This window comes from Diplotaxodon limnothrissa, linkage group LG18 (assembly GCF_057381915.1).
Source record: "Diplotaxodon limnothrissa isolate DT_005_m linkage group LG18, D_limnothrissa_male_GT1.1, whole genome shotgun sequence".
In the NCBI taxonomy this organism is placed as follows: Eukaryota; Metazoa; Chordata; class Actinopteri; order Cichliformes; family Cichlidae; genus Diplotaxodon; species Diplotaxodon limnothrissa.
In genome coordinates this window covers 42,589,374-42,617,003 of record NC_140613.1, presented here as the reverse complement: position 1 = coordinate 42,617,003, position 27,630 = coordinate 42,589,374, and the positions used below count along the sequence as shown (strand labels likewise).

Sequence of the window (27,630 nt, the reverse complement as noted above, 5' to 3'; positions counted from 1 at the left end):
CTTTTTTGTTTTGACAGTATTAGATGCTGGATTAAAAGGGTGTGGGACCTGTACTTACGTCATGATTTTGCAAAAGAGCGAACTGCATGTTTGGAATTTACAAAATGTAAACACACCCAGTCTGTTCAGCATATAATTATATATTATGTAGTTCATAACGTAACCATTAATGTAACCCAATCCTGAGCTCACCTGTTCAGTATATAAAGTGTAGGAGTGCTCCTGAGATTTAGTATCACAGTCCAAGGAAACTAATCTGCAGAACTGACCTGTTCATCACAATGAAGCTGACTGCTCTAATTGTCCTTTGGGCACTCTCCAGCACAGGTAACTGCTCTTTTCCTTATCATTCAGGATTTAATTTAAACATTTAAAGTCTAAATTTTACAATAAAAGAAAAAGAAAACCTTAAAGTTTATTTTATATAGATATTAAATGTCCTTTTCCAAGAACATCCAAGCAGTTTACAAGATTAGGTAACTACATGAGCATCACACCAAAAACATAACTAAGTTTTCTCTCAAAGCATTATCAGGAAACCAGATATCTGTCAGCATATATGTAGAGAAAATAGATCAATGAGCGTGATACAGCCAATTAAAAACAAAGAAACCCAAGAGGCTCTGAGAAAGATATGCCATACATTTTGTTTTAGTTTATAAATTCTGTTTCTGAATCTGTTTGGCAAACTGATGTGGAAATCTTTTACTTTCGCCAAATCATTTCACTGAGTGGATAAGTTCTACTTCATGCTGAGCAAAACTGGAAAGTGAACATTTCTTTCAGTGTGGACATCTTGATGGATGGCTTAACACTTTGTTCAGTTTGTGATGTGGATGTCACAACCTGTTATCGCGTGAACTGGTTGTGATTGGGAAAACAGGTTTAACCCAGAGATAACTGGGAGTTAAAGTCCACCTTAATATTTCATATTGGTGATCGCATCTAGTGGTCAGATTCTTTTCTCACACTTTTCTCACACTTTTCTACACATGCCATAAAAATTATAACATTTTAAATATAGTTTCACAAACTGTTAAATGTTGGAAGGTTTTTAGAGCAGGCCTCCATGGTGTAAATTATCCTTAATAGATTAACCTTAAATTAACTTTAATGTAGTGTTTCATGTCGACTTTATTAAAAATATTTATGCACACACATGTTAAAGAGATTAACTGCATTTCATCAATCTGTGTAACAGTGTAAAGAAATCGAAGAGATAAAGATTCTTTAATTATACTGGGATATTTTAAAACCTTTCATTATAACATCAATCCTTTTATTGTTTCTCTCCTGATTGCAGCTGGAGCCCTTCAGTGTCAAACCTGCACAGATCAGACGTGTTCAAGCACACTACCAATTACATGTTCTTCAGAGACCATGTGTGTTACAGCTACTATTTTAGGTAATCTTCTCTTCATATTATGAAATTTCCCCTTGTGGGACTAAAGGTATATCAAATCAAATCAAATCAAATTTTATGTGATAAACTTCAGTAAATTTCAATGACTTTGAAATTATGTGTACTTTCCATCAACATTAACAAAATACACTTTGAATTTGCAGCTACTTCATCTGGAACTACGGCAACACAAATCTACAAGGCATGTGCATCTTCCTCCCTGTGTCCAGTTACGGGCTCTCAGACATTTTCAGTTAACATGGGTGTTCAAAGTGCTCTTGCATCTGCCACGTGCTGCAACACAGATAACTGCAACTCAGCAACTCTGGCTGGTAAGTACAAATCTATAAGTGTTTTATTAAAGACACAATAAGAAACAATATTCTGATGTTTGCTGAAATGTTCTCAGTTCTGAAATGAAATGATGCTCTTTTCTTTTACAGCTCCTGCTCCTCAGTCAAGTAATGGCCGACTATGTAACGTTTGTTCCACCCCTCTGTGCGACACTCCATTACCGTGTCAGGGATTGGAGGACCAATGCTTTCAATCAACGAGTGAGTCTTCATCATGTATACTTTAACAAAGATCATCTTTAAATTGGCTTTTATACCTAAAATAAATTCACAAACATATTATTCTTTTTTTTTTTTAAATTAGTCAGTGGCAACATTATGAAGCATTTCATCAGTATTTGTAAGACATTTTATTTTGTACCTTAAATCTTTGAAGATGAAGGTCAGGATTTGATAATTAGTTCATGAAATTATATATATGTATTAGTTAACAAGTATTCCCATCACCCAGTGTAGGAACACTGTTATGATATTTTGATACCACGGTAAGCATTTACAGGATATTGTTTTATACAGGAAAACTGTTACTCAATATGGCCCATCTACTAGTTGTTTTTCTCTTTCTCTGTGACCCAAGAATTAATGTGTAGGACTCACAAGCTGGTACCCCAAGGTCGAAAACACCACAGAGATGAGACCACTTCCTTACTCCCATCCTCCCTTTTTCTTTATCTCCTGGAAAAGGCTCGTTAAAGGCTAGGTGGTTCGTTTCAGAATTCACTAATGAAAGAACTCTGTATTTTATGTCTAGGAGTGTATTTTGCTGGGATGATCATAAATTATAGCTGAACTGATAAACTACACACAGGATACTTCTTTGCTCACAAGGCAGGAAGACGTTTCCTTATTTAGTCTGTACCGGTTTGAACTGGGAAAGCTGACACACGAACCTTTTTTTTCATCTATATAAACTGCTGTGTATCAAATAAACCTTTGAGTTGATTTGGGAAGGCAACCTGAAGCAGTCTGTGTTTCCTTGTTCTCCCAAGCTGCTCCCGGCGCTGTAACTAACCCAGCTGAACGGCATACCTGAGTGTTACTTTAAATAATTAGGAATCTTAGAAGGAAAGGACAAAACTCTGCTTATCGCTCACGCCACGGAGGAAACCCGGGACGGCAATTTCCTTCAAACACTATTCACTAAAAGGAAATCAGTGGCTTCTGAAATTGTAACTACATGTTTTCATAAACGTGAAAGTCACTATAAAAATTGACTGAAAATCAGGCTCTGTTCTTGTCTCTGATTAAAAAATGTTTACCGGTGGCATTAGAAATGTTAAACAAACAACTACACCCTTTAGTGGTGTTCTCAGGTCACTGCAGTGAGATTTTGAGTTTCAGCAAACAGAACACAAACAGATTTTAGATTACTCTTTATGTGAAAGATATTGAAGATAGGTACAAAGCATTTCCCTAACCATTTGCAAACCAATAATGATGGTCAATGCCCACAACTCTACAGTTGATCTACAGTGTAGCTTCATGATTTTCTTTTGACTGAAAAATAATTAGAAGCTCTAAATAAAATGTAACAGAATATATTTATTAATAAATTGCTGTGACAGGAGTGTTAGTGCATAAAAAAGGAAACCATTTTAATTATAATACTCTGAGTACATGTTTGGATTGTCACAGGCTACTACACAGGCATGTTTGTCTTCTTATACATTTTTTGGTTAGAGTTCACATGTCAACATGAAAGATTCTGAACATCAAATTAACTTCATGCATTATCAGTGTTGTGCACAACAGTTAGAGAGCACAAAAAAGGCTAACTGTAAAACTGCTGTCTGAGTTTCAAGTTTTATTGTCATGTACATATAAACAGTGTAGCCACATTTACCCATAGTGAAATTCTTTGGCTCGTGCTCCTCAGCTTTATATGAACATATATAAGTCTGCAGTTATATTTAAAAAGAAAATAACCACAACAACAGCAATAATAATAATAATGATAATAAAGATAACAAATAACAAAAAACTAAAGTATTAATATTAAGAGAATTTGAGACAGTTGTTCAGAATTTACAGTTTGGTATTTAAAGTTGTGCAAAAAGTATGCAGTGAGGATATAAAGTGGCAGTGTGTAAAGTCTAGTAATTGTAGGGAGTGTGTAATGGTCAGAATCAGAAACTTTATTGTCATGGTCACAGGTACAATGAAATTAAAAATGGTTCCCAATCAATGCATCATCCCTAACAATATCAAAATATAAATAAAACAATAAAATTCAATAATAAAATAAATAGAATACTTAAAGTACTAATAAGAAGTATCAACAAACATTCACATACATTCCCACACACATGCTTCAGTCAGCGCATAGATTAATACAAGAGTGGCGTGATGGACATTTTTTTTGTAGCAGTATTCAGACATGTTATTGCAGTTGGATAAAAGCTGTTTGAGTCTATTAGTCCTTGCTCTGATTGCCCTGTACCGTCTGCCTGGGGGCAACAGTTCAAACAGGGAGTGGCCAGGATGTGAGGTGTCTTTTATGATGTTTTGGGCTTTTTTAAGACAGCGGGTGCAGATCTTCCAGTGTGGGGAGAGGGCAGCCAGTGATCTTTTGGGCGGTGTTAATGATCCCTTGGAGTGCTTTCCTCTGAGCCACTGTGCAGCTAGTGTACCAGATGCATATGCAGTAAGTTAGAACACTCTCAATGGTGGCTCTGTAGAAGGACACCAGCAGTCTCTGTGTGATGTTATTCCTCCTGAGAATTCTCTGGAAGTACAGTCTCTGTTGGGCCTTTCTCAGCAGCTCGGAGGTGTTCACACTCCAGGAAAGGTTCTCCTCTATGTTGACTCCCAGGAAGTGGAAGCTTGCCACCCTTTCTACACAGTCCCCATTAATGAATAGTGGTTGGGTCTCCGCCTTTTTCCTTCTGAAGTCTATTATGAGTTCGTTGGTTGTTGTTGAGGAGGAGGTTCGTCTGCAAATTTGATGATGGTGTTGGAGCTGTGTGTTGGTGTACAGTCGTGGGTGAACAGGGTGTAAGCTGGGGGCTAAGCACGCATCCCTGGGAGGCACCTGTGCTGAGTGTGAGTGTGGATTAGGTGATGCTGCTGATCCCAACCACCTGAGCTCTGTCTGTCAGGAAGTCCAGGATCCAGCTGCACAGGGAGGAGCTGATGTTCAGGTCATGAAGTTTCATGATGAGTCTGGAGGGTATGATGGTGTTGAAGGCAGAGCTATAGTCTATGAACAGCATCCGCACATATGTGTTTTTCTGGTCCAAGTGCGAGAGGGCAGTGTGGAATGCAATTGCTATTGGGTCGTCTGTAGATCTGTTAGGCCTGTAGGCAAACTGGAGGGGATCGAGTGAAGCAGGGAGTAAAGGTGTGATGTGAGCTTTAACTATGCGCTCAAAACACTCACACAATGGATGTGAGTGCTACTGGGTGATAGTTATTTAGGCAGCTCACATTAGTTTTCCTTGGAACAGGGATGATGGTGGTCCTCTTAAAACCTTTTGGGACAACAGACTGGAGCAGGGAAAGGTAAATGTGTGTCTGAACTAGTAAATATGGCTTGGTGGAAAAATTAAATTGGGGGCTTTATTAAAGTAGAAGACAACAATAAATGTATCAGTTGTTTTACCATTTACCATGACTTATGACTTACCAAAAGGCACTAAACCAACATAATAATGGATGTTACTGGTGTAAGATTATTTTTTTATCATATGTTATCCTATCCCTATAATCGAACTGTGTGAATCATTATACTGCTGTAAGCCACACCCTACTCCATATTATAGAGAGTATAATTAGTATGTAGTTTTAATTTGCATTATACCTCTGGATTAAGAAATTGTGAAAATCATTAGATTTATTAGATATGTCTATATTATCCTATACTGTTGATTTACTGTGAATGATTTACACTGTTTCACTGCATGTCATACTGCTGAGTTAAGAAGAGAATATTGTGTGCAGAGGGCCTTTTTTTCTGATAGTGGAGGAGACAGACCACATTCCACAGAAGTTCTACCCCCACCTTTCTCTATGTCAGAAAGACAGGGAGCCAAGGTCATAACACAGGGTCACTGAGAGTTAGAGGGTATGTAAGTTTAGGCTTTTTACGACTAGGTGGGGGTCAACAGAGGCTATAAAAGCTTTGGGTAACGCTCCACCATTTTGAGATTTGCTGTGCCCCTCTGCATGCATGTCTCCCCATCCGGATGGTTTGTGCTCATAAAGTGTTGAATTGTATGGAATAAAGGATTGTTGATTGAGCATTTATACACCAAGTATTGTCCTTCCTTAAGCCCAAAGAATAAAAGAATTGGGAGGATTTAATACTGGATATCAGCAAACTCATTTTTAAGATGTCTTAACTAATGCTTTAAATATGATATGTCATGACAATAAAAATTTTTCATCTGCAGTGACCGACGGCACCAACACTTTCCCAGCTTACGGATGTGCATCTAAGAACCTGTGTGCAGCTCCCTCAAGCTTGAAATCTCTACTGTTCATGCAGAGCATTGGTACCATAACAGCAGGACCAACCTGTAATTCACCCTTGACCACTGCAGCACCAACCACAACCACAGCCAACCCAACTACAACTACAGTGGCAACAACAACAGTTGCTCCAACCACTACAACAGCTGCTCCAACCACAACAACAGTTGCTCCAACAACAACAGCTGCTCCAACCACAACAACTGTGGCACAAACCACAGCAACTGTGGCACCAACAACAACAACAGCTGCTGCAACCACAACAACTGTGGCACAAACCACAACAACTGTGGCACCACCCACAACAACAGCTGCTGCAACTACAACAACAGCTGCTCCAACCGCAACAACAGTTGCTCCAACCACTACAACTGCTGCTCCAACAACAACTGCTTCTCAAACAACAACTGCTGCTCAAACAACAACCACAGCTGCTCCAACCATAACAACAGTTGCTCCAACAACAACAGCTGCTCCAACCACAACAACAGTTGCTCCAACCACTACAACTGCTGCTCCAACAACAACTGCTGCTCAAACAACAACTGCTGCTCAAACAACAACACCAGCTGCTCAAACCACTACAACTGCTGCTCCAACAACAACAGTTGCTCCAACAACAACAACAGCTGCTCCAACCACAACAACAGCTGCTCCAACAACAACAACAGTTGCTCCAACCACAACAACAGCTGCTCCAACCACTACAACTGCTGCTCCAACAACAACTGCTGCTCAAACAACAACCACAGCTGCTCCAACCACAACAACAGCTGCTCCAACCACAACAACAGCTGCTCCAACAACAACATCAGCTGCTCAAACCACTACAACTGCTGCTCCAACCACAACAAGAGTTGCTCCAACAACAACAGCTGCTCCAACCACAACAACTGTGGCACAAACCACAACAACTGTGGCACCACCCACAACAACAGCTGCTGCAACCACTACAACTGCTGCTCCAACCACAACAACAGTTGCTCCAACAACAACAGCTGCTCCAACCACAACAACTGTGGCACAAACCACAACAACTGTGGAACCACCCACAACAACAGCTGCTCCAACAACAGAAACAGCTGTTCAAACCACTACAACTGCTGCTCCAAAAACAACAACAGTTGCTGCAACAACAACAACAGCTGCTCCAACCACAACAACAGCTGCTCCAACCACTACAAATGCCGCTCCAACCACAACAACTGTGGCACCAACCACAACAACAGCTGCTCAAACCACAACAACAGCTGCTCCAACCACAACAACTGCTGCTCCAACAACAACAGTTGCTCCAACCACAACAACTGCTGCTCCGACAACAACAACAACTGCTTCAACCACAACAACAGTTGCTCCAACCACAACAACTGTGGAACAAGCCACAACAACTGTGGCACAAACCACAACAACAGCTGCTGCAACCACAACAACAACTGCTCCAACCACAACAACAGTTGCTCCAACCACTACAACTGCTGCTCCAACAACAACTGCTGCTCAAACAACAGCCACAGCTGCTCCAACCACAACAACAGCTGCGCCAACAACAACACCAGCTGCTCAAACCACTACAACTGCTGCTCCAACCACAACAACAGTTGCTCCAACCACAACAACAGCTGCTCCAACAACAACACCAGCTGCTCCAACCACTACAACTGCATCTCAAACCACAACAACAGTTGCTCCAACCACTACAACTGCTGCTCCAAAAACAACAACAGCTGCTCAAACCACAACAACTGCTGCTCCAACAACAACAACAGTTGCTCCAACCACAACAACAGCTGCTCCAACCACAACAACAGCTGCTCCAACAACAACAACAGTTGCTCCAACCACAACAACAGCTGCTCCAACCACTACAACTGCTGCTCCAACAACAACTGCTGCTCAAACAACAACCACAGCTGCTCCAACCACAACAACAGCTGCTCCAACCACAACAACAGCTGCTCCAACAACAACATCAGCTGCTCAAACCACTACAACTGCTGCTCCAACCACAACAAGAGTTGCTCCAACAACAACAGCTGCTCCAACCACAACAACTGTGGCACAAACCACAACAACTGTGGCACCACCCACAACAACAGCTGCTCCAACCACTACAACTGCTGCTCCAACCACAACAACAGTTGCTCCAACAACAACAGCTGCTCCAACCACAACAACAGCTGCTCCAACAACAGCTGCTCCAACCACAACAACTGTGGCACAAACCACAACAACTGTGGCACCACCCACAGCAACAGCTGCTCCAACAACAACAACAGCTGCTCAAACCACTACAACTGCTGCTCCAACAACAACAACAGCTGCTCCAACCACTACAACAGCTGCTCCAACCACTACAAATGCCGCTCCAACCACAACAACAGCTGCTCCAACAACAACAACAACTGCTCCAACCACAACAACAGCTGCTCCAACCACAACAACTTTGGCACAAACCACAACAACTGTGGCACCAACCACTACAAATGCTGCTCCAACCACCACAACAACAGCTGCTCCAACAACTGCTGCTCCAACAACAACAACAGCTGCGCAAACCACAACAACTGTGGCACCAACCACAACAACAAATGCTCCAACAACAACAACTGCTGCTCCAACAACAGTTGCTCCAACAACAACAACAACAGTTGCTCCAACCACTACAACTGCTGCTCAAACAACAACCACAGCCACTCCAACCACAACAACTGCTGCTCCAACAACAACAACTGCTGATCGAACAACAACAACAGTTGCTCCAACCACTACAACTGCTGCTCTAACAACAACAACAGCTGCTGCAACCACAACAACAGTTTCTCCAACCACTACAACTGCATCTCCAACAACAACCACAGCTGCTCCAACCACAGCAACTGCTGCTGCAACCACAACAACAGTTTCTCCAACCACAACAACTGCCGCTCCAACGACAACCACAGCTGCTCCAACCACAACAACAGCTGCTCCGACCACAACAACGGCTGCTACAACCACAACAACGGCTGCTACAACAACAACCACAGCTGCTCCAATCACTACAACTGCTGCTCCAACAACGACCACAGCTTCTCCAACCACAACCACAGCTGCTCCAACCACCACAACAACGGCTGATACAACAACAAAAACTGCTGCTCCAACAACAACAACAGCTGTGCAAACCACAACAAATGCGGCTCCAACCACAACCACAGCTGCTCCAACAACAACAACAGCTACTCAAGCCACAACAACTGCAGGTCCAACAACAACAACAGCTGCTCCAAAAACAACAGCAGCTGCTCCAACAACAACAGCAGCTGCTCCAACCACAACCACAGCTGGTCCAACCACAACAACTGCTGCTGCAACCACAACAACAGTTGCTACAACCACTACAACTGGTGCTCCAACAACAGTGACACCTGCTCCAACCACAACAACAGCTGCTCCTCCAACAACAACAACAGCTGTTCCAACCACAACTCCAGTGGCAACAACAACAACAAAAACAGCTGCTACAATCACAACAACTGTGGCACCAACCACAACAGCTGCTCATCCAACAACAACTGCTCCTCCAACCACAACCACTGCTGCTCCAACAACAACAACAGCTTCTCCACCCACCACAACAACAGCTGCTCCAACCACCACAACAACAGCTGCTCCAACCACAACAACAGCTGTTACAACCACAACAACAGCTGCTCAGAAAACAACAACGGTTGCTCCAACTACAACAGCAGCAACTCCAACCACAACCACAGCTGCTCCAACCACAACCACTGCTGCTCCAACCACAACTACTGCTGCTCCAACCACAACAACAGCTTCTCCAACTACAATGGCAACAACAACAACAACAGCTGCTCCAACCACAACAACTGTGGCACCAACAACAATAACAGCTACTCAAGCCACAACAACTGCAGGTCCAACAACAACAACAGCTGCTCCAACAACAACAACAGCTGCTCCAACCACAACAACTGCTGTTACAACCACAACAACAGCTGCTCAGAAAACAACAACGGTTGCTCCAACTACAACAGCAGCAACTCCAACCACAACCACAGCTGCTCCAACCACAACCACTGCTGCTCCAACCACAACAACTGTGGCACCAACCACTACAACTGATGCTCCAACAACAACAATAGCTGCTCAAGCCACAACAACTGCAGGTCCAACAACAACAACAGCTGCTACAAAAACAGCAGCTGCTCCAACCACAACAGCAGCTGCTCCAACCACAACTCCAGTTGCAACAACAACAACCACTGCTGCTCCAACAACAACAGCTGCTCCAACCACAACAACTGTGGCACCAACCACAACCACAGCTGCTCCAACCACAACAGCAGCTGCTCCAACAACAACAACAGCAGCTGCTCCAACCATAACAACAACAGCTGCTTCAACCACCACAACAACAGCTGCTCCAACCACAACAACTGCTGTTACAACCACAACAACAGCTGCTCAGAAAACAACAACGGTTGCTCCAACTACAACAGCAGCAACTCCAACCACAACCACAGCTGCTCCAACCACAACCACTGCTGCTCCAACCACAACAACTGTGGCACCAACCACAACCACAGCTGCTCCAACCACAACAGCAGCTGCTCCAACAACAACAACAGCAGCTGCTCCAACCATAACAACAACAGCTGGTCCAACCACAACAACAGCTGTGGCACCAACCACGACAACAGCTGCTCCAACAACAACAACAGCAGCTGCTCCAACAATAACAACAACAGCTGGTCCAACCACAACAACAGCTGTGGCACCAACCACGACAACAGCTGCTCCACCAACCACGACAACAGCTGCTCCAACCACAGCAACAGTGGCAACAACAACAACATCAGCGGCAACTCCAACAACAACAGCTACTCCAACCACTACAACTGATGCTACAACAACATCAGCTGCAGCTCCAGCCACAACAACTGCTACTCCAACCACAACAACTGTGGCACCAACCACAACAACAGCTGCTCCAATCACAACTACAGTGGCAACAACAACAACATCAGCAGCAACTCCAACAGCAACAGCTACTCCAACCTCTACAACTGATGCTACAACAACATCAGCTGCAGCTCCAGCCACAACAACTCTGACACCAACCACAACAACAGTTGCTACAACAACAACTGTTCCAACCACAACAACTGCTGCTACAACAACATCAGCTGCTGCTCCAACAACAACAGCTTCTCCAACCACAATAACAACAGTTGTTCCAACCACAACGACTGCTTCCACAACAACATCAGCTGCAGCTCCAACAACAACAACAACAACAGCTACTTCAACCACAACAACAACTCCTCCAATCACAACTACTGTGGCAACAACCACAACAACAGCTGCTCCAATCACAACTACCGTAGCAACAACCACAACAACTGCTGCTCCAACAACAATAACAACAGTTGCTCCAACCACTACAACTGCTACTACAACAAAAACCACAGCTGCTCCAACCACAACAACTGTGGCACCAACCACAACCACAGCTGCTCCAACCACAACAGCAGCTGCTCCAACAACAACAACAGCAGCTGCTCCAACCACAACAACAACAGCTGCTCCAACCACAACAACAGCTGCGGCACCAACCACGACAACAGCTGTTCCACCAACCACGACAACAGCTGCTCCAACCACAACAACAGTGGCAACAACAACAACGTCAGCGGCAGCTCCAACAACAACAGCTACTCCAACCACAACAACTGTGGCACCAACCACGACAACAGCTGCTCCAATCACAACTACAGTGGCAACAACAACAACATCAGCGGCAGCTCCAACAACAACAGCTACTCCAACCACTACAACTGATGCTACAACAACATCAGCTGCAGCTCCAGCCACAACAACTGTGACACCAACCACAACAACTGTGACACCAACCACAACAACAGTTGCTACAACAACAACTGCTCCAACCACTACAACTGCTGCTCCAATCACAACAACAGTTGTTCCAACAACTATAACTGCTGCTCAAACAACAACCTTTCCAACCACAACAACTGCTGCTACAACAACATCAGCTGCTGCTCCAACAACAACAGCTTCTCCAACCACAACAACAACAGTTGGTCCAACCACAACGACTGCTTCTACAACAACATCAGCTGCAGCTCCAACAACAACAACAACAACAACAACAACAACAACAGCTACTTCAACCACAACAACAACTCCTCCAATCACAACTACCGTGGCAACAACCACAACAACTGCTGCTCCAACAACAATAACAACAGTTGCTCCAACCACTACAACTGCTACTACAACAAAAAACACAGCTGCTCCAACCACAACAACTGTGGCACCAACCACAACCACAGCTGCTCCAACAACAACAGCAGCTGCTCCAACCATAACAACAACAGCTGGTCCAACCACAACAACAGCTGTGGCACCAACCACGACAACAGCTGTTCCACCAACCACGACAACAGCTGCTCCAACCACAACAACAGTGGCAACAACAACAACGTCAGCGGCTGCTCCAACAACAACAGCTACTCCAACCACAACTACTGTGGCACCAACCACGACAACAGCTGCTCCAATCACAACTACAGTGGCAACAACAACAACATCAGCGGCAGCTCCAACAACAACAGCTACTCCAACCACTACAACTGATGCTACAACAACATCAGCTGCAGCTCCAACCACAACAACTGTGACACCAACCACAACAACTGTGACACCAACCACAACAACAGTTGCTACAACAACAACTGCTCCAACCACTACAACTGCTGCTCCAATCACAACAACAGTTGTTCCAACAACTATAACTGCTGCTCAAACAACAACCTTTCCAACCACAACAACTGCTGCTACAACAACATCAGCTGCAGCTCCAACAACAACAGCAACAACAGCTACTTCAACCACAACAACAACTCCTCCAATCACAACTACCGTGGCAACAACCACGACAACAGTTGCTCCAATCACAACTACAGTGGCAACAACAACAACATCAGCTGCAGCTCCAACAACAACAACAGCTACTTCAACCACAACAACAACTGCTCCAATCACAACTACCGTGGCAACAACCACAACAACTGCTCGAACCACTACAACTGCTGGTACAACAGCAACAACAACAACAGTTGCTCCAACCACAACAACTGCTGCCACAACAACAATAACTGCAGCTCCACCACCACCAACAGCTGCTCCAACCATGACAACAGCTGCAACAACAACCACTAAAATGCCTTCAACAGCTATATCATCCACGACAACAACAAGTCACGCATCTTCTGTCAGAATGAATGTAATCCCTCTATTAGTCGCACTCTTTGTCTTTACCATCTATTAAATGGTAAATCATGGAAACCCCATAAAAACACTACAACTGTGAAAGGATTTTTTTTTATGTTACTGTTTACTTCTTCTTTTCTTTTTTAGTTGGGATTTAAGTTAAAAAGTGTAATATCTATTTAATATTTACCCACAAATATATTTATCTATTTATTAAACTCATTATGCAAATGTCTTGAAAAAATGTACTTGGGATTTTTGTTATATGTGATTCAATGACAGCATTTCTTAAACTAGTAACTGTAATTACACCAGAAAAAAAAGCCTAAGGATTACAACTACGACCATGATAAAGTTTTCAACAGACAGTATGACGGGATTTGTTTTTTTGCTTTGGAAATATCCCATTGATGGCAAGGGGAATAAAGAAAGCTATGGCAGTATATTTGTTTTGTATAATGTTATGATTGTCCCGACTGTCACTATTTTCATCATATTGATGGTAACACATGGCCCTACTTTTAACATTTATAAAATTACAGAATATTAACCATATGTTATTTAAGATGAGATACTCTGGTGTCCCCTGAATGTAGACTTTTACTCTCTTCACCCTAATAAAACTATTAATGCAACCAATTGTTTTTCTACATGAATTACCGTACCTATACGATATTTCAAAGTTTCTTTAATGAAGTGATATATTTCACACTATTCAACAATATTTTATTATTAAGAAAGCTAATGTTTTTCGCTGGCTTTTCTAACTACCAGTACATTTCCCTCATAGATATACAAATTTTGATAATTGAAAAGGAAGGGGGATGTGTTGAATTATATATTCTTTTTAAACAAATGTAATCTCTGTTTCTAGTTATCAGGTTTCAATTATAATGTCGTCCTCGGATCTTTAGTGGTTCTAACAGGCACTAACTATTTGTTTCTTTTTATAAAGTCTAAATGGCTTGGAGTGGTTGGTAAGATTGGAAATAAGCTTCCTAAATGCTTATCGATCACATAGTAGTACATATCATGTCACAAGTGTCATGGTTGGCTGTGTGGCAGGCAAGCAGAAGTGGTGGACCCAAAATTGCAGGACTCTTGGAGATGGGAATAAGCTGAAAACGCAGCTTTATTCCTGGAGGAATGATTCACGAAATAAAACTTACAAAAACAAAACTCTACACCGAGGTGCTGGAGGACAGGACATTACAAACACACAGCAAGTTGAGGGTACAACGCGACACTGACACAGAGAAACACAGGGCTTAAATACACAGATGGCAGTAATCAAGGGATGAGAGACAGGAGGGGAACACACCTGGGAGAAATCACAGCTGATGAGACAGGGGAAACGTAAACTGAGCACACTCACATACGACACAGACCTTCACAATAAAACAGGAAACTCAGACACATGGAACCAGACAAGACATTGAACTAAACAGACAGATTCACAAACAGACGGGGTGACACCATAGACCAGGGGTGCTCAATCCCGGTCCTCGAGAGCTACCGTCCTGCAGCTTTTAGATGCATCCTTGTTCCCACACACCCGAATCAAATGAATGGCTTGTTATCAGGCCTTTGCCAAACACGATGGCATGCTGAAGAGGTAATCAAACCATTTTATTCAGCTGTGTTGGAGTAGGGATGCATCTAAAAGCTGCAGGATAGTAGCTCTCGAGGACTGGGATTGGGCAGCCCTGCCATAGACAGACAGATACAGACGCAGACTCAGAGGCAGACCGAATATAACACGTAGAACTCAAACAATAATAATCATGATAATAAATTGGAAAATGATAATAATAAACTTAAAGCGCTGGGTCACCGACCCAGGACGATGACAACAAGAACCAAAATTAATTGTTGTAATGGAAGTAATAACTAATATGAATTTAGGCAGGTTTGCAACCAAGCAGAAAAGTCTTTCAAAATCCCAGATAATAAATATGAAATCACCACACTTGGAGAATGTTCATTTAGCTTTTTTTACTTCAGAATTTGAATGGCTTTCCCCCTTTTAAAATTAAGTACAGAAAACTTTATGTAATGTTACGATATAAATATATATTCTTAATGCTTATTTTCTGATTATATTGTCTTTTGTACTTTGCAATAGAGGCATAAGAAACAACTAGGTCAGAGGGTGACAGGTCGATCTGGCAACAGACTTTAGAAAGGGGAAGTTTAGTGCAGAGCTGCACAGGAAACCAGACACAAAAAAGAGGAACTAAGTAAACGGTGTGTCGGTGTGACGTAGTGCAGAAATATATATATATATATATATATATATATATATATATATATATATATATATATATATGGATTTAGCTGCAGAAAATTCAGACCTGAGCATGTGTGTTCCGTCTCCATTTCCAGAAATGTAAAATAAAGATTTTTTGAGCTTTACCACTCTGAGTTCAGTCTTTCTCTGAAGGGAGGTCAGCAGCTGATGGATGGATGGCTTTGACAAAGAAAAGGTCATTAGCAATAGGCCACAAAGGAGGTGGAACTCTTCTGAATCTGGAGAAGGAAAATTCAGTGATGCAAGCTCTGACAAAGTGTCTGGTGACTTAGGGGCAGACTCCCTAAAAACATTCATAAAACATACAATTTAATGTTAGTAGCTCTTGAAAGGTGTGAGGGACCTAAAACACAGGAAAAAAAATACAATCCTGTCTTTGTGTTTGAAAGGCAAGCACAATCATAGCCCCTCTCATTTGCTGTCATGTTATTAACTGTTATTTTTAACTGCAATTTTTGTTTTATGTTATTTTAAACCAGTAGTTTTGTAAATAAATCACATTTTTCAAATAATAATGAGCACATAGAAGTGGCTTTGGTGGCTGTGGTTCTGACTTTATTTAGGCGCACGATTGAACATTTCATAAAACAATGAAACAAATTAATATGAGTTAATAACACATTTACCTTCCAGTCTGGATTTTTAGCTTACAGGTCACACACATGAACTCATTAGCACTAACCCACTGAGATGCATCTGGAGTTAGATTCAAAGTAACATTTAGCTCTTTTTATAAAATAAATCACCAATCTGGAACATTGTTAAATGGAAAAACATTACTGCTCATTGACGTATGACACTTGAAAGTAACACAAATGGTCGTTTTATAGTAGCTAAAACAAAACCCCACTCTAAACCTGTATGGGTCCTTACTGACCAGTTAAGAGGTTTACTTATATTCACTTTTGCAACCTACTTGCCAGCTTGTCCAAACTAAGGTGAATCCAAAGATGAACCAAACCAGGTTCCACTGGGAGAATGCTTGAAAGCTGAGACTTGAGAGAAGACAGAAGACAGACCCTTGGATGATGTGGAAGCATATAAATACTACCGACGTGAACAAGTTTGGTTTTATCATTCTGACAATTCTTACATCGTTCTAGTGTCTGTCACGTTTAAAAATGTATATTTCAGGCATCTGACGCCTCCTTATTGAGGTTTGCAGGCATGTCCCACAGGGAAGAGCCAGGAAACGCTGGAGAGATCATTGTTCTCAGCTGATCTGGGAACACCCTGGTGTTCCCCTGGACACGCTAGAAGAAGTTGCTGGAGAGAGGGAGGTCTGGGCTTCTCTGCTGGGGCTGAGGCCCCAGATAAGTGGAAGAAACTGGATGGTTGAATATTATGCACACATACACACACATCACCAATTGTTTAACTAAATATATTTCTCAAGGTGCCGTTGACTTGAAATTCCCACCAGATTGCGGCAACAACCCATCCAGTCCACACATGCAGAGAAACAGACGTAATAATGAGAAAATGACATGGGAAAAAAAACTACTTACTGAAATGTAACAACAAGCCTCTGTTGAGATCACAGCTTCAAGACACCTTTTGTATGAAAACGTCAGCAGCACCTTTAGAAATACATTGACAAGTGACATGTTCAATAATATTTGGCCTAACTGAACTAATATTCAGTTCAATTTCCTCTCAGCTCTCGTTAAAGAGAGACGGTGGCTGCTTGTCAAGGATGCTAGCCAGTGTTTTAAATGGCTGCCCCCAGTCGCCAAGTGAGCTAAAATCCCCTAAACTGTCAAGTACAAAAGAGTCCTCTATGGATGAGAGAGAACGCGCCTCTGAGCCATCCCCCTCGTATGCGTAGGTTTCCAGTGAATCAGCAGGTAGGGCCGCATACCCCTGCTGGCTCTCCTTCAGTCGGTGTTCAATGACCTCTCTGATCAATTCAGCATCGCCTTGGGTCGCCCTGCCGCGGCAGAAGAGTGGAGGCTTGTTCCCGGTGGCGATGAAGCTGGCTGTTTGCAGATGGATGTCAGGTGACCTGACATTGTCACAGTGGGTGCTGAGATGCATCAGAATGCCGTCGCCATAGCCATTTTTCTTCTTGTTGGAGATGCTGCTGTGGTCTGTTTTGCACAAGGTGCCCATGTGAAACGCGTCAGTGTCAGCCTCGCCACCTCCCTCGTCGTCATAGTGAATGACATTATCACGGATGTCTTCTTTTGATCTCATCAGCGTGTCTTTCACTTTCTGGGGCCTCTGACTCATGTATAACACTGACATACCTGCAAGGCAGAAAACAGAGAGAAGCACTGGTTACCATGGTGACCACACATACATGATCCTTAAAAATATAAATGTATAAAACATTACATGGTGCAATCAAATCTGCTGGATTTTAGATCAATGTTTGGACAATACTTTAGGAACGTGTTGCAATGCAGTATACCCCACTGAGGTTCAAACACCAGGATGGGCAAGACAGGCACCATAAGGGGTCATCCACCCAGTGTTTTGTCATTTTTCTGCATTTATTGAGTCGTTTACTGTATTGTATCTAGTTTCAGTTTATTGCTTGTGTCCTGTTGTATTCATGCCTCCTATTGTTGTTTATCTTGGTCTCTGTGTTTTGTCCTTTAGTCTCGTGTGTGAAGTAAGTCTTGTGTTTGTTCACGGACCTTCGATCTGGTGTTTCCTGTGGTTATCGTCCCTCTGTGCCTTTGTGTCTCATTTTCCCTGATTTGTTCTCTTGTGTCCCCGATCTCATCCGTCTCTCTGTGCTGTCCTGTCTGGTCCTCCTGTTAAACTAACCATGGTTCCTTGTTCAGACTAGTGGTGTGTTTATTGCGTGTCTCATCATGTTATAGTTTCCAGCTGTATCCCACCCTTTGCATCTTTTGTTGTTATTCTTTCCAGTTTGGATTCAGGAGACAGACACTATCTCTACTTTCAAGATTAGGCTTCAAACTTTCCTTTTTGCTAAAGCATATAGTTAGGGCTGGACCAGGTGACCCTGAATCCTCCCTTAGTTATGATGCAATAGACGTAGGCTGCTGGGGGATTCCCATGATGCACTGGGTGTTTCTTCTTCACTCACTGTGTGTTAACAGACCTCTCTGCATTGAATCATATCTGTTATTAACCTCTGTCTCTCTTCCACAGCATGTCTTTATCCTGTCTTCCCTGAGTCTGGTTCTGTCGGAGGTTTCTTCCTGTTAAAAGGGAGTTTTTTCTTCCCACTGTCGCCAAAGTGCTGCTCATACGGGGTCATATGATTGTTGGGTTTTTCTCTGTATCTATGAAGCGCCTTGAGGCGACTTTTGTTGTGATTTGGCGCTATATAAATAAAATTGAATTGAATTGAATTCTGGTAAGTATATATTGTTCGAGTCGCCCCTTGCTCTCTGTCGTGTGGTCCCTCACACCTTCATGCTGTGTGTCCCGTATGGATCACTGCAGCCCTCCATCCATCATTACATCAAAACTCTTCCACATCCTGCAGGTTTTCTAAACAATGTTTCTTTGCTTTTCAATAACAGTCTTGTAAAAGCAACATTGTATTCAAAGCCATCCAGTTCTGTGTACGCAGTAAAAGTGATGAAGTTCTTTATTTATTCATTTATCTACTTCAGGTTTATTATCAGCCCTAATTTAAAACATCAGATTACCTGAACAGGCTGAGAACCAGAGTAATATGCTCAGGTTCAGCATCAGTTTGTCATCATCAAGCTCAAAACCTTAGAGCTCCTTATATTCATATGGAATTTGCACATTGTATTTTCACCTGTATGTCCAATATAAACAGAATGTTTATAACAAAAAATAAATACATAAATTGATTTGCTTGTGACCTGGTGGGAGGTTAATAAAATATTAACTGGTCTGTTGTGCCAAGAATGATTTTCTTCATTAAACAACATTAAGAAAGATTTTTAGGCTACCTAATGTCAACAGTGCAAAAAGTAAAATTCAGTCAGAACACACTGCACATAAGACTGCAGTTTGCAGTGCTAACCCCAGAGTTTGAGTGTTTATACATGACACAACATTATAGCGAGACTAGCTTACCAATCAGCAGAGCAATGCTCAGAAGAATAGCCAACAAAGCTTGAGCACTGAGCTCAGCGGGCAGGAACATGGCCACTGGTGAGCAGGTCAGAGGTGAGCCCACAGTCTCACAGGAACACACTCTGATGGTCAGGGTAGCTGTGCTGCTCTGAGCGGGGTAACCGCTGTCCTCAACTACAACAGGAAGGATGTAGACATCCTGCAGCCGCCGCTGGAAAGCTGAATGTCGAGTCACAATCCCAGCAGTGTTGTCTGTAAGATCAACAGGGATGCTGCGTTATTATTACATTACATACAACAACTATGTACAACATCATGCATAGTAACATAATAATTACTGCTAATTAATAATTGGACTGGTCAGGTAATAATTGGTATGTAAGCCAGGTATAAACACTCTCAGGCTTGCTTTCATTGAAATGAAACAAGTAAGTTGGCAGTTTGGCTTAAATTAGTCCTAAAAGCAAAGCATAAGAGGGACCAGAGGGACAACTGGGACCTCTGGTATCATTTAGCATTTATACAGACAGTAGATAAAATGTTATACTGTTATACTGCATGCTGGTCGACATGCAGAATTTACAATAAGTAACAGTACGCAGCAGTAACAGCAGATGGAGATTTGTGATTTCAAGGCAACATTAAATAATCACAGGACAGCATTACAACTGATATTATTCATACATTTTTAATGTAAATACATATTAGCCGTCAATTTTAATCCTTCTGGTGATTACAGACTCTGGAATGTAGTTCATATGTTTTTTTGCTCATTACCAACTTCTTGCCTTTTATACAAGTTGGTAATATAATTTGAAGTAACGCAACTTCTGTATGTGTGTCCACTTCACACTTTGAAGAGGCACACGGTGGACAGGCATGTTTTCCTGTGAGACGGGGCTACTGTCCTTAACATCAGTTTCAATGTGGTCTCATGCACCATTATTCACAGGGCCCATGATTTGACACACTGTATTTCTGTAACACAAGTTTTGTTTTTAGACATTAAAGAAACTTCTTCAGTTCTAAGAGTCAAATGGTGGAGAGTCCCAGATTTAAAACGCAGTGGGAGTTTCCCCCCAAAGAGGGACAAAGGACCCCCTGATGATCACATGAGCTAAGGTGTGAAAATGGGTGTGGGTCCCAATCAGGCAGGATTTCAGGTGAGCTCATTGTGAAACCTGGCCCCACCCTGTTTGGTCTCTCCGATGTAGAGGTCTGGGCATTCCTCGCTACACTGTACAGCATACACCACATTGTTAAGTTTGTGTTTTGGAGTTTTGTCTTTCGGGTGAACCAGTTTCTGTCTGAGCGTGTTGCTGGGTCTGAAGTACACTGGGATGTCGTGCTTGGCGAAAACTCCTGAGTTTCTCTGATACACCGGCTACATAGGGGATGACAATGTTGTTGGGTCTGTCTTTCTTATTCTCCCTCGCTGGTGTCTGGTCTTCTTTTCTGTGCCTCTTTGCTGACTTTATAAACTCTCAGTTAGGATAACTACATGTTTTGAGTGCTTCCTTTACATGTGTGTGTTCCTTCTTTCTCCCTTCAGGCTTAGAGGGAACATGTTCAGGGAACTGAAGAAGCTTCTTGGATGAGAGGTGAAACGTCTTCAAGCAACTCAAAGAAGTCCAGACGCTTTTTTTTCCAAGCTCCTTAGACTACGATGACCTGGATGACTGAGAACCTTCACAGACATATTTAGACATTAAAGTGTTATTTAGGTTGACACGCGTTTTGTTCCAAACCACACTGGTATCTCACTAAGGGGGAAGTGCCCTCTGGCGTGAACAATCACAGAAGCTCAACTACCACCATGCCTGTCCAAGACAGACCAATCACTTCACAGACACAGGGTCCCTCCTTTTCCAGGAGTGGGAGTGGTGTTTGCGAGTGGTGGTGGGCCCAAAAATCGATTCTTTCCTTTCCCATCGATGTAGGAAAATCCCAGTGGCAAATTCGGCAAAGCCACTGCTTGCTAGGGGGAAATGGTCAAGGACCTGGAGGCGGAGTTTACTCCTCTCTTCAATCTGCCCCTTGACTTTAAATATCTGGTTGAAGAGAGGAGAAAACCTCTTGAACTGGAAAAAAAGAATTAAGATGAGGAAGAGGATGTTAATATGGATATCCTTGGAGATGAAAACAAGCAGGACAAAGTTAATGCCGTTCTGCCTTCTACCCAGGCATCGCAGCCTGGCAGCTCCACCGGTGGGGAAACTGAGGTCGATTTACATGAGATAGGTGTCATGGTCCTGGGCCATGTGGGCCCAGTATTCTTAGTTTCTTGTATTTTTGTATTTCATTCCTTATTTAGGCCATGTTTCCTAAGTTGTCCTGTTGTGTTGTTCCTTATTTGACTTCCCCTTGTGACTTTTATCCCCTGTGTGCCCCTCTATGTATCTGTGAGCCCTCATCTCCCCTCCTTGTTTCATTCCATGTTTCCCCAGCCCACTATGCCCGCGCTCTCTCTGTCCTCCTGTGCTTTTTCATCTCATGAACCTGATATAGTGGAGTGTACTGGGTTGCCCTTTTGTGGGCCCAGCTATGAAGAAACTGGTGCCAAAGACTGCTCTACCATTAATCATGATTTCATAGACACCCATGCTGTGACTGACCTAACTCTAGTTACGAATGAGGGCCAGTCAGAGCAGTGTTGTGATAATGAAAGGACTGTGTGTAACTGTTTTGAAAAACCACACAACGAAACCACAGACAACGTTCTTGACCCTGTAGAATCCAGGACTTTTTCTAGTGTTGCTCCCATAGCCGCACCACATGGAGCAAAGGTTCATGAGACAGCGAAAGGGATTCACACGTCGACTGTACAGTCTGCTTCTGAGCCTGCTAGGAATGGCGTGAGCTTTCTCTCCGCCTCAGACTGTTATCTACTGCAGCAAACTCGTACAGCCGAGACGGAGTGTTACCCCCGCGTGCAGATCGTAGTGGAGTCTAGTACCGTATTCCCTGATGGTGGGATTGCAGACAGTGCTCAAGACCAAATGCACAGGAACGTGAGCTCTGATGCTACTGCTTCTCAGTCGCAGACTGTTAGGCCAGCCATAAGCATGCCTGCCAACTCCACAGGGAGTTGGCATCTACTACTCGAGTTACCGAAAGTGTTCATGACCTGAGAAATTATGTTTTCAAAGCTTGTCATGCTAACAGTGTTCTATGTGCTGCCTCACCAGTCGCTTCTGAGCTTAAGACTCTCCCCAGGGCCTCCTCAGATGCCACGTCAGCTGGAGGGTCCGAGGGGCCCGTTCAGCCTCCCGTCTCCGCTGGAGGGTCCGAGGGGCCCGTTCAGCCTCCCGTCTCCGCTGGAGGGTCCGAGGGGCCCGTTCAGCCTCATGCCACGTCAGCTGGGGGGCCCGAGGAGCCCGTCCAGTCCCACGCCAGCTGGAGGGTCCGAGGGGCCCATTCAGCCGCCTGTCTCCGCTGGAGGGTCCGAGGGGCCCGTTCAGCCGCCTGTCTCCGCTGGAGGGTCCGAGGGGCCCGTTCAGCCGCATGCCACGTCAGCTGGAGGGCCCGAGGAGCCCGTCCAGCACCATGCCACGTCAGCTGGGGGGCCCGAGGAGCCCGTCCAGCACCATGCCACGTCAGCTGGGGGGCCCGAGGAGCCCGTCCAGCACCATGCCACGTCAGCTGGAGGGCCCGAGGAGCCCGTCCAGCCACCTCCTGCTTCACCGTCGCCTGGTCCAGCTTCGACTCCGGCTTCAGCCTCATCTTCGCCTGGCCCAGCCTCAGAGTCATCGTCCTCGTCTGGCTCAGCCTCAGAGTCATCGTCCTCGTCTGGCCCAGCCTCAGAGTCTTCGTCCTCGTCTGGCCCAGCCTCGTCTGGCCCAGCCTCGTCTGGTCCTGCCTCGTCTGGTCCTGTGCCCACCGGGCCATGGCCAGCACGCCTAACACTGGAGAGCCGCCGCTGCCTTCCGCGCGGCCGGCCTCCTGAACTGCTCCGTCGTCTCCTTCGCCGCCGCCGCCGCTGCCTTCCGCGCGGCCGGCCTCCTGAACTGCTCCGTCTCCTTCGCCGCCGCCGCCTTCCGCGCGGCCGGCCTCCTGAACTGCTCCGTCGTCTCCTTCGTCGCCGCCGTTGCCTTGAGCACGGCCGGCCCCCTGAACTGTTTCCACGTCGTCGCCGTTGCCTTGTGCACGGCCGGCCTCCTGAACTGCTCCGTCTCCGTCTCCTTCGCCGCCGCCGCCTTCCGCGCGGCCGGCCTCCTGAACTGCTCCGTCGTCTCCTTCGTCGCCGCCGTTGCCTTGAGCACGGCCGGCCCCCTGAACTGTTTCCACGTCGTCGCCGTTGCCTTGTGCACGGCCGGCCTCCTGAACTGCTCCGTCTCCTTCGCCGCCGCCGCCTTCCGCGCGGCCGGCCTCCTGAACTGCTCCGTCGTCTCCTTCGTCGCCGCCGTTGCCTTGAGCACGGCCGGCCCCCTGAACTGTTTCCACGTCGTCGCCGTTGCCTTGTGCACGGCCGGCCCCCTGAACTGAGCCGTGCTTTCCTTTTTGTTTTCTGTTCCGAGCCCTCCGTCCTGGGCCCCCGCCGCCCGCCCTGGGTCGTTTTCTGTTTGGTTTTTTGTTTTCCTGTGTTTGGGCTGTCTGGAGCCAGCCCTTGAGGGGGGGGTGATGTCATGGTCCTGGGCCATGTGGGCCCAGTATTCTTAGTTTCTTGTATTTTTGTATTTCATTCCTTATTTAGGCCATGTTTCCTAAGTTGTCCTGTTGTGTTGTTCCTTATTTGACTTCCCCTTGTGACTTTTATCCCCTGTGTGCCCCTCTATGTATCTGTGAGCCCTCATCTCCCCTCCTTGTTTCATTCCATGTTTCCCCAGCCCACTATGCCCGTGCTCTCTCTCTCCTCCTGTTTGCACCTGTGTACTTCCTGTTTTACTTTGACAGTCTCCCGTCAGTGTTGTTTACTCCTGCCATGTCTTGTTATGTTTATCTGTGTCAGCTGTGTTCCCATGTGTGGCCACTTCCCCTGATCATCCCTCTTGTGTATTTAGTCTCTGTGTTTCATGTAGTCTGTGTCGCGTCGTCTGTGTTCTCACCCCCATGTTTTCACGATCAGTCTTTTGTGATCATCTTCGTCTCAGAGTTCTCTTAGTTTGTCACAGTATTAGTTTTCCCAGTTTAGTTATAGTTTAGCCACGCTATCCCTGCTGTGTTTGTATTCCTGGTCTTCAGTCATATTAAAGGCTCGCTTTCTGTTAAACTCACTCCCGTCTACTCACTTGTGTACGCTCCTGGGTCCATTACACACACCACCGCACGACCTGCCTCTGCAGACCGTGACAATAGGTAATCGTGCAGCAGCCACGCTGTCCATTAGACGGCCTGCAGCGCAGAATGACAGGGGGGAGGAGAGGGATCTGTCTGACAGGAAAATATTGCCTGCTTGTCAGACACTCTCCAGTCCTCCACCAAGCGGCTGATTCCTGCTGTCGTGGCATGTATGCAGGAAATGAGGGGTTACTGGGATAAAACCTTTCACCACAGAGTTTCCATCAAGTCTTACTCTGGTCTGGAGATCGCTGACGGTAAAATTTTGGGGCTCGCTGAACTCCCGGCGGTGGAGCAGCTCGTGCATTTCATCCCCACCAAACCGCCCACACTCACCTGGGTGGGTCTAACCCTCCCAGGTGAGACGGAGCCTTTCACAGCCTCCATGTATCAAAATGTTTATAAATCAGCAGCTCAGTCAATAAAAATTCTGACACGGTCACACTGGACATGAGCCATCTGCTTGATAAGGTACCCTGAGTCCTACTGTTTGCAAGGAGAAGTGTATCATCGCTGATATATCTGACTGAAGACTCTCTGCACCATAAACATGTCACAGGTACAAAGAGCACTACAAATGGGAAAAACTCTGTTTATGGTTGATCTCAGAGATGCATGTGCATCTCCCACACAACACAAAAGCTGTAGTTACTCTTTAGTAGCCGCTACTCTTTGACTTACTTCCATAATCTCTAACAGTGAAGTTTCTGTTTCGGAGCTCCTTGGAGGACTTGAAGAAGAACCTCTGGCCTACAGGGGGCTGGTCCTCGTCCACAGCGCCAACTGTCTGGATCACCTGCTCAGCAAAACAGGAAGATTGTGTGCTAAACACACTCAAGAAAAACACAGAACAACTTGTGAACTGAAAATATCTGGATTCACCACACGGGTTTAGTCTGTGCTGATGCAGTGCACACCTACTCCCGATGACAACCTCACACTACCCCCACGAAACAGAAATATTCTCAGTTGAGTAAAAACAATTGTTGTCATCACGTAGTTACAGGACAAGGTTGCTGAGTGCTGAAGCCGGTGCTCAGTTCCAAACCTCCTCTTACACCAACATCAGCACAAACACTGCATGGGGAGCTTCATGTCAAGGATTTCCATGGCTGAGCTATGGAAATCCTTGACTATTGCCCAGTTAATGTATTTAACAAATACCTGTGATGAAGATCTTTGTATGTGCTGTAGCTCAGCATACCTGTCCAGCTCTGGAGTTCTCACAGACGAATGTATCTGAAGGAGCAGTGAGCTGAGGAGGGAACTCATTCACATCCAGGACGTTGACCTTCACTAACACTTCTGCAGACAGCGAAGGATTATCTGTGAGGGTCAGCATGAAGCCGTGTATAATTAGTGTGACAGCCAAATATATTCATCACAGCCAGTGTGACCCGAACATCCTGTGGGCTTCAAACTACCATTAGCTTGGCTCTGATTTTTGAGTAGGTCACCTGCAAAGAATACATTAGGTAACAATTGTGGGCGTGTCCTGCAAACGTTTCTTTACTTCCAGCTCCACATTTTTTACTCAACTCTAATCAAGTAACTCTGCATGAATCACAATGTTGCATATATGTGCAACAGCACAGGGAACCGCAGAGAAAAGGCAAACATCGAAAAGCTATTCACTGATTTGATAAAGATTATCGAGTAGCAGCCCACTTTAATGATATGAAACATGATGCAGCATCATCACAGTTTTGTGCCATTGAACATGTTCCAGTGCCTCCAACAGTGGAAACCATGACTTATCATTGAAGAGAGGCATTCTGGGTATTCACCTTACAGACGCTGTCATCTAAAGGACTGAATCATGAACTTGTTCTCAGTGTTATGTTCTAGTTTCTACATGATCTTATTTTTTTCAATACATGACAGTGATTTTTATAAGCTGTGATGACTGCGGTTTTTAATAAGTAGTAATTTATGGATGTTTTCGATGGTCCGGTTCTATACAAAAATACACAAAAAGAGAAAATGAGGAACCCTTTTCCCACATCACTGTATGTAAAGTGTGAATCGTGAGGGGATAGTGTTCTGTTTTGTTCACACTGCATTTGTTTCTTGTCACTTAATACAGTGAAGACAAATATATAACACGCAAAACACTTATTGGCTAGAAGAAACAATTATTGGTACATTTCTGTTGCAGGGCTAACTCAGTGAGAAATACCAAGAATCTAGAATAACCAATGAACCCATCTCCACTAACTGCATGTCTTTGGAGTGCAGAGTCAAAGTGAACCCATGCAGCCACACGGAGAACATGCAGACGATACATTAAACGTCCCGATGGTGGATTTAAACCTGGGACCTTATAGCTGTGAGGCAGCAGTGCTAAGAACAAGCTTTGAAAAAAGAAAAAAGGAAGGATTCATGTTTTTTACGTTTGTGAGGTCTGAAAAGTAAATTAAATTTGTATATTATACTAAATCCCTCATTCTAAATCGACTCCTGGGTCCTCGCAAAGCAGGATT

The 27,630-nt window shown here is 44.3% G+C and overlaps 2 protein-coding genes across 2 annotated transcripts in view; one reads left to right on the top strand and one right to left on the bottom strand.

Moving 5' to 3' along the window:
- Window positions 1-281: 281 nt before the first annotated feature.
- On the top strand, window positions 282-17,059 carry LOC146614214 (uncharacterized). The gene is made up of 8 exons (XM_085378634.1): window positions 282-327; window positions 1,304-1,405; window positions 1,567-1,734; window positions 6,147-6,337; window positions 6,800-9,614; window positions 9,765-11,145; window positions 12,319-12,829; window positions 16,973-17,059. Exons 1-8 carry the CDS (start codon window positions 282-284, stop codon window positions 17,057-17,059), a joined length of 5,301 nt encoding a protein of 1,766 aa, XP_085234760.1.
- Window positions 17,060-17,494: 435 nt separating this feature from the next.
- LOC146614213 (cadherin-12-like) overlaps window positions 17,495-27,630 on the bottom strand; it is a 31,760-nt gene continuing 21,624 nt past the window's right edge. Inside the window, exons 9-12 of the mRNA XM_085378776.1 lie at window positions 26,352-26,473; window positions 25,829-25,943; window positions 19,871-20,122; window positions 17,495-18,087 (exon numbers count right to left, since the gene is read on the bottom strand). Coding sequence (XP_085234902.1) covers window positions 17,495-18,087; window positions 19,871-20,122; window positions 25,829-25,943; window positions 26,352-26,473 — 1,082 coding nt within the window. The remainder of the gene's footprint in view (window positions 18,088-19,870; window positions 20,123-25,828; window positions 25,944-26,351; window positions 26,474-27,630) is intronic.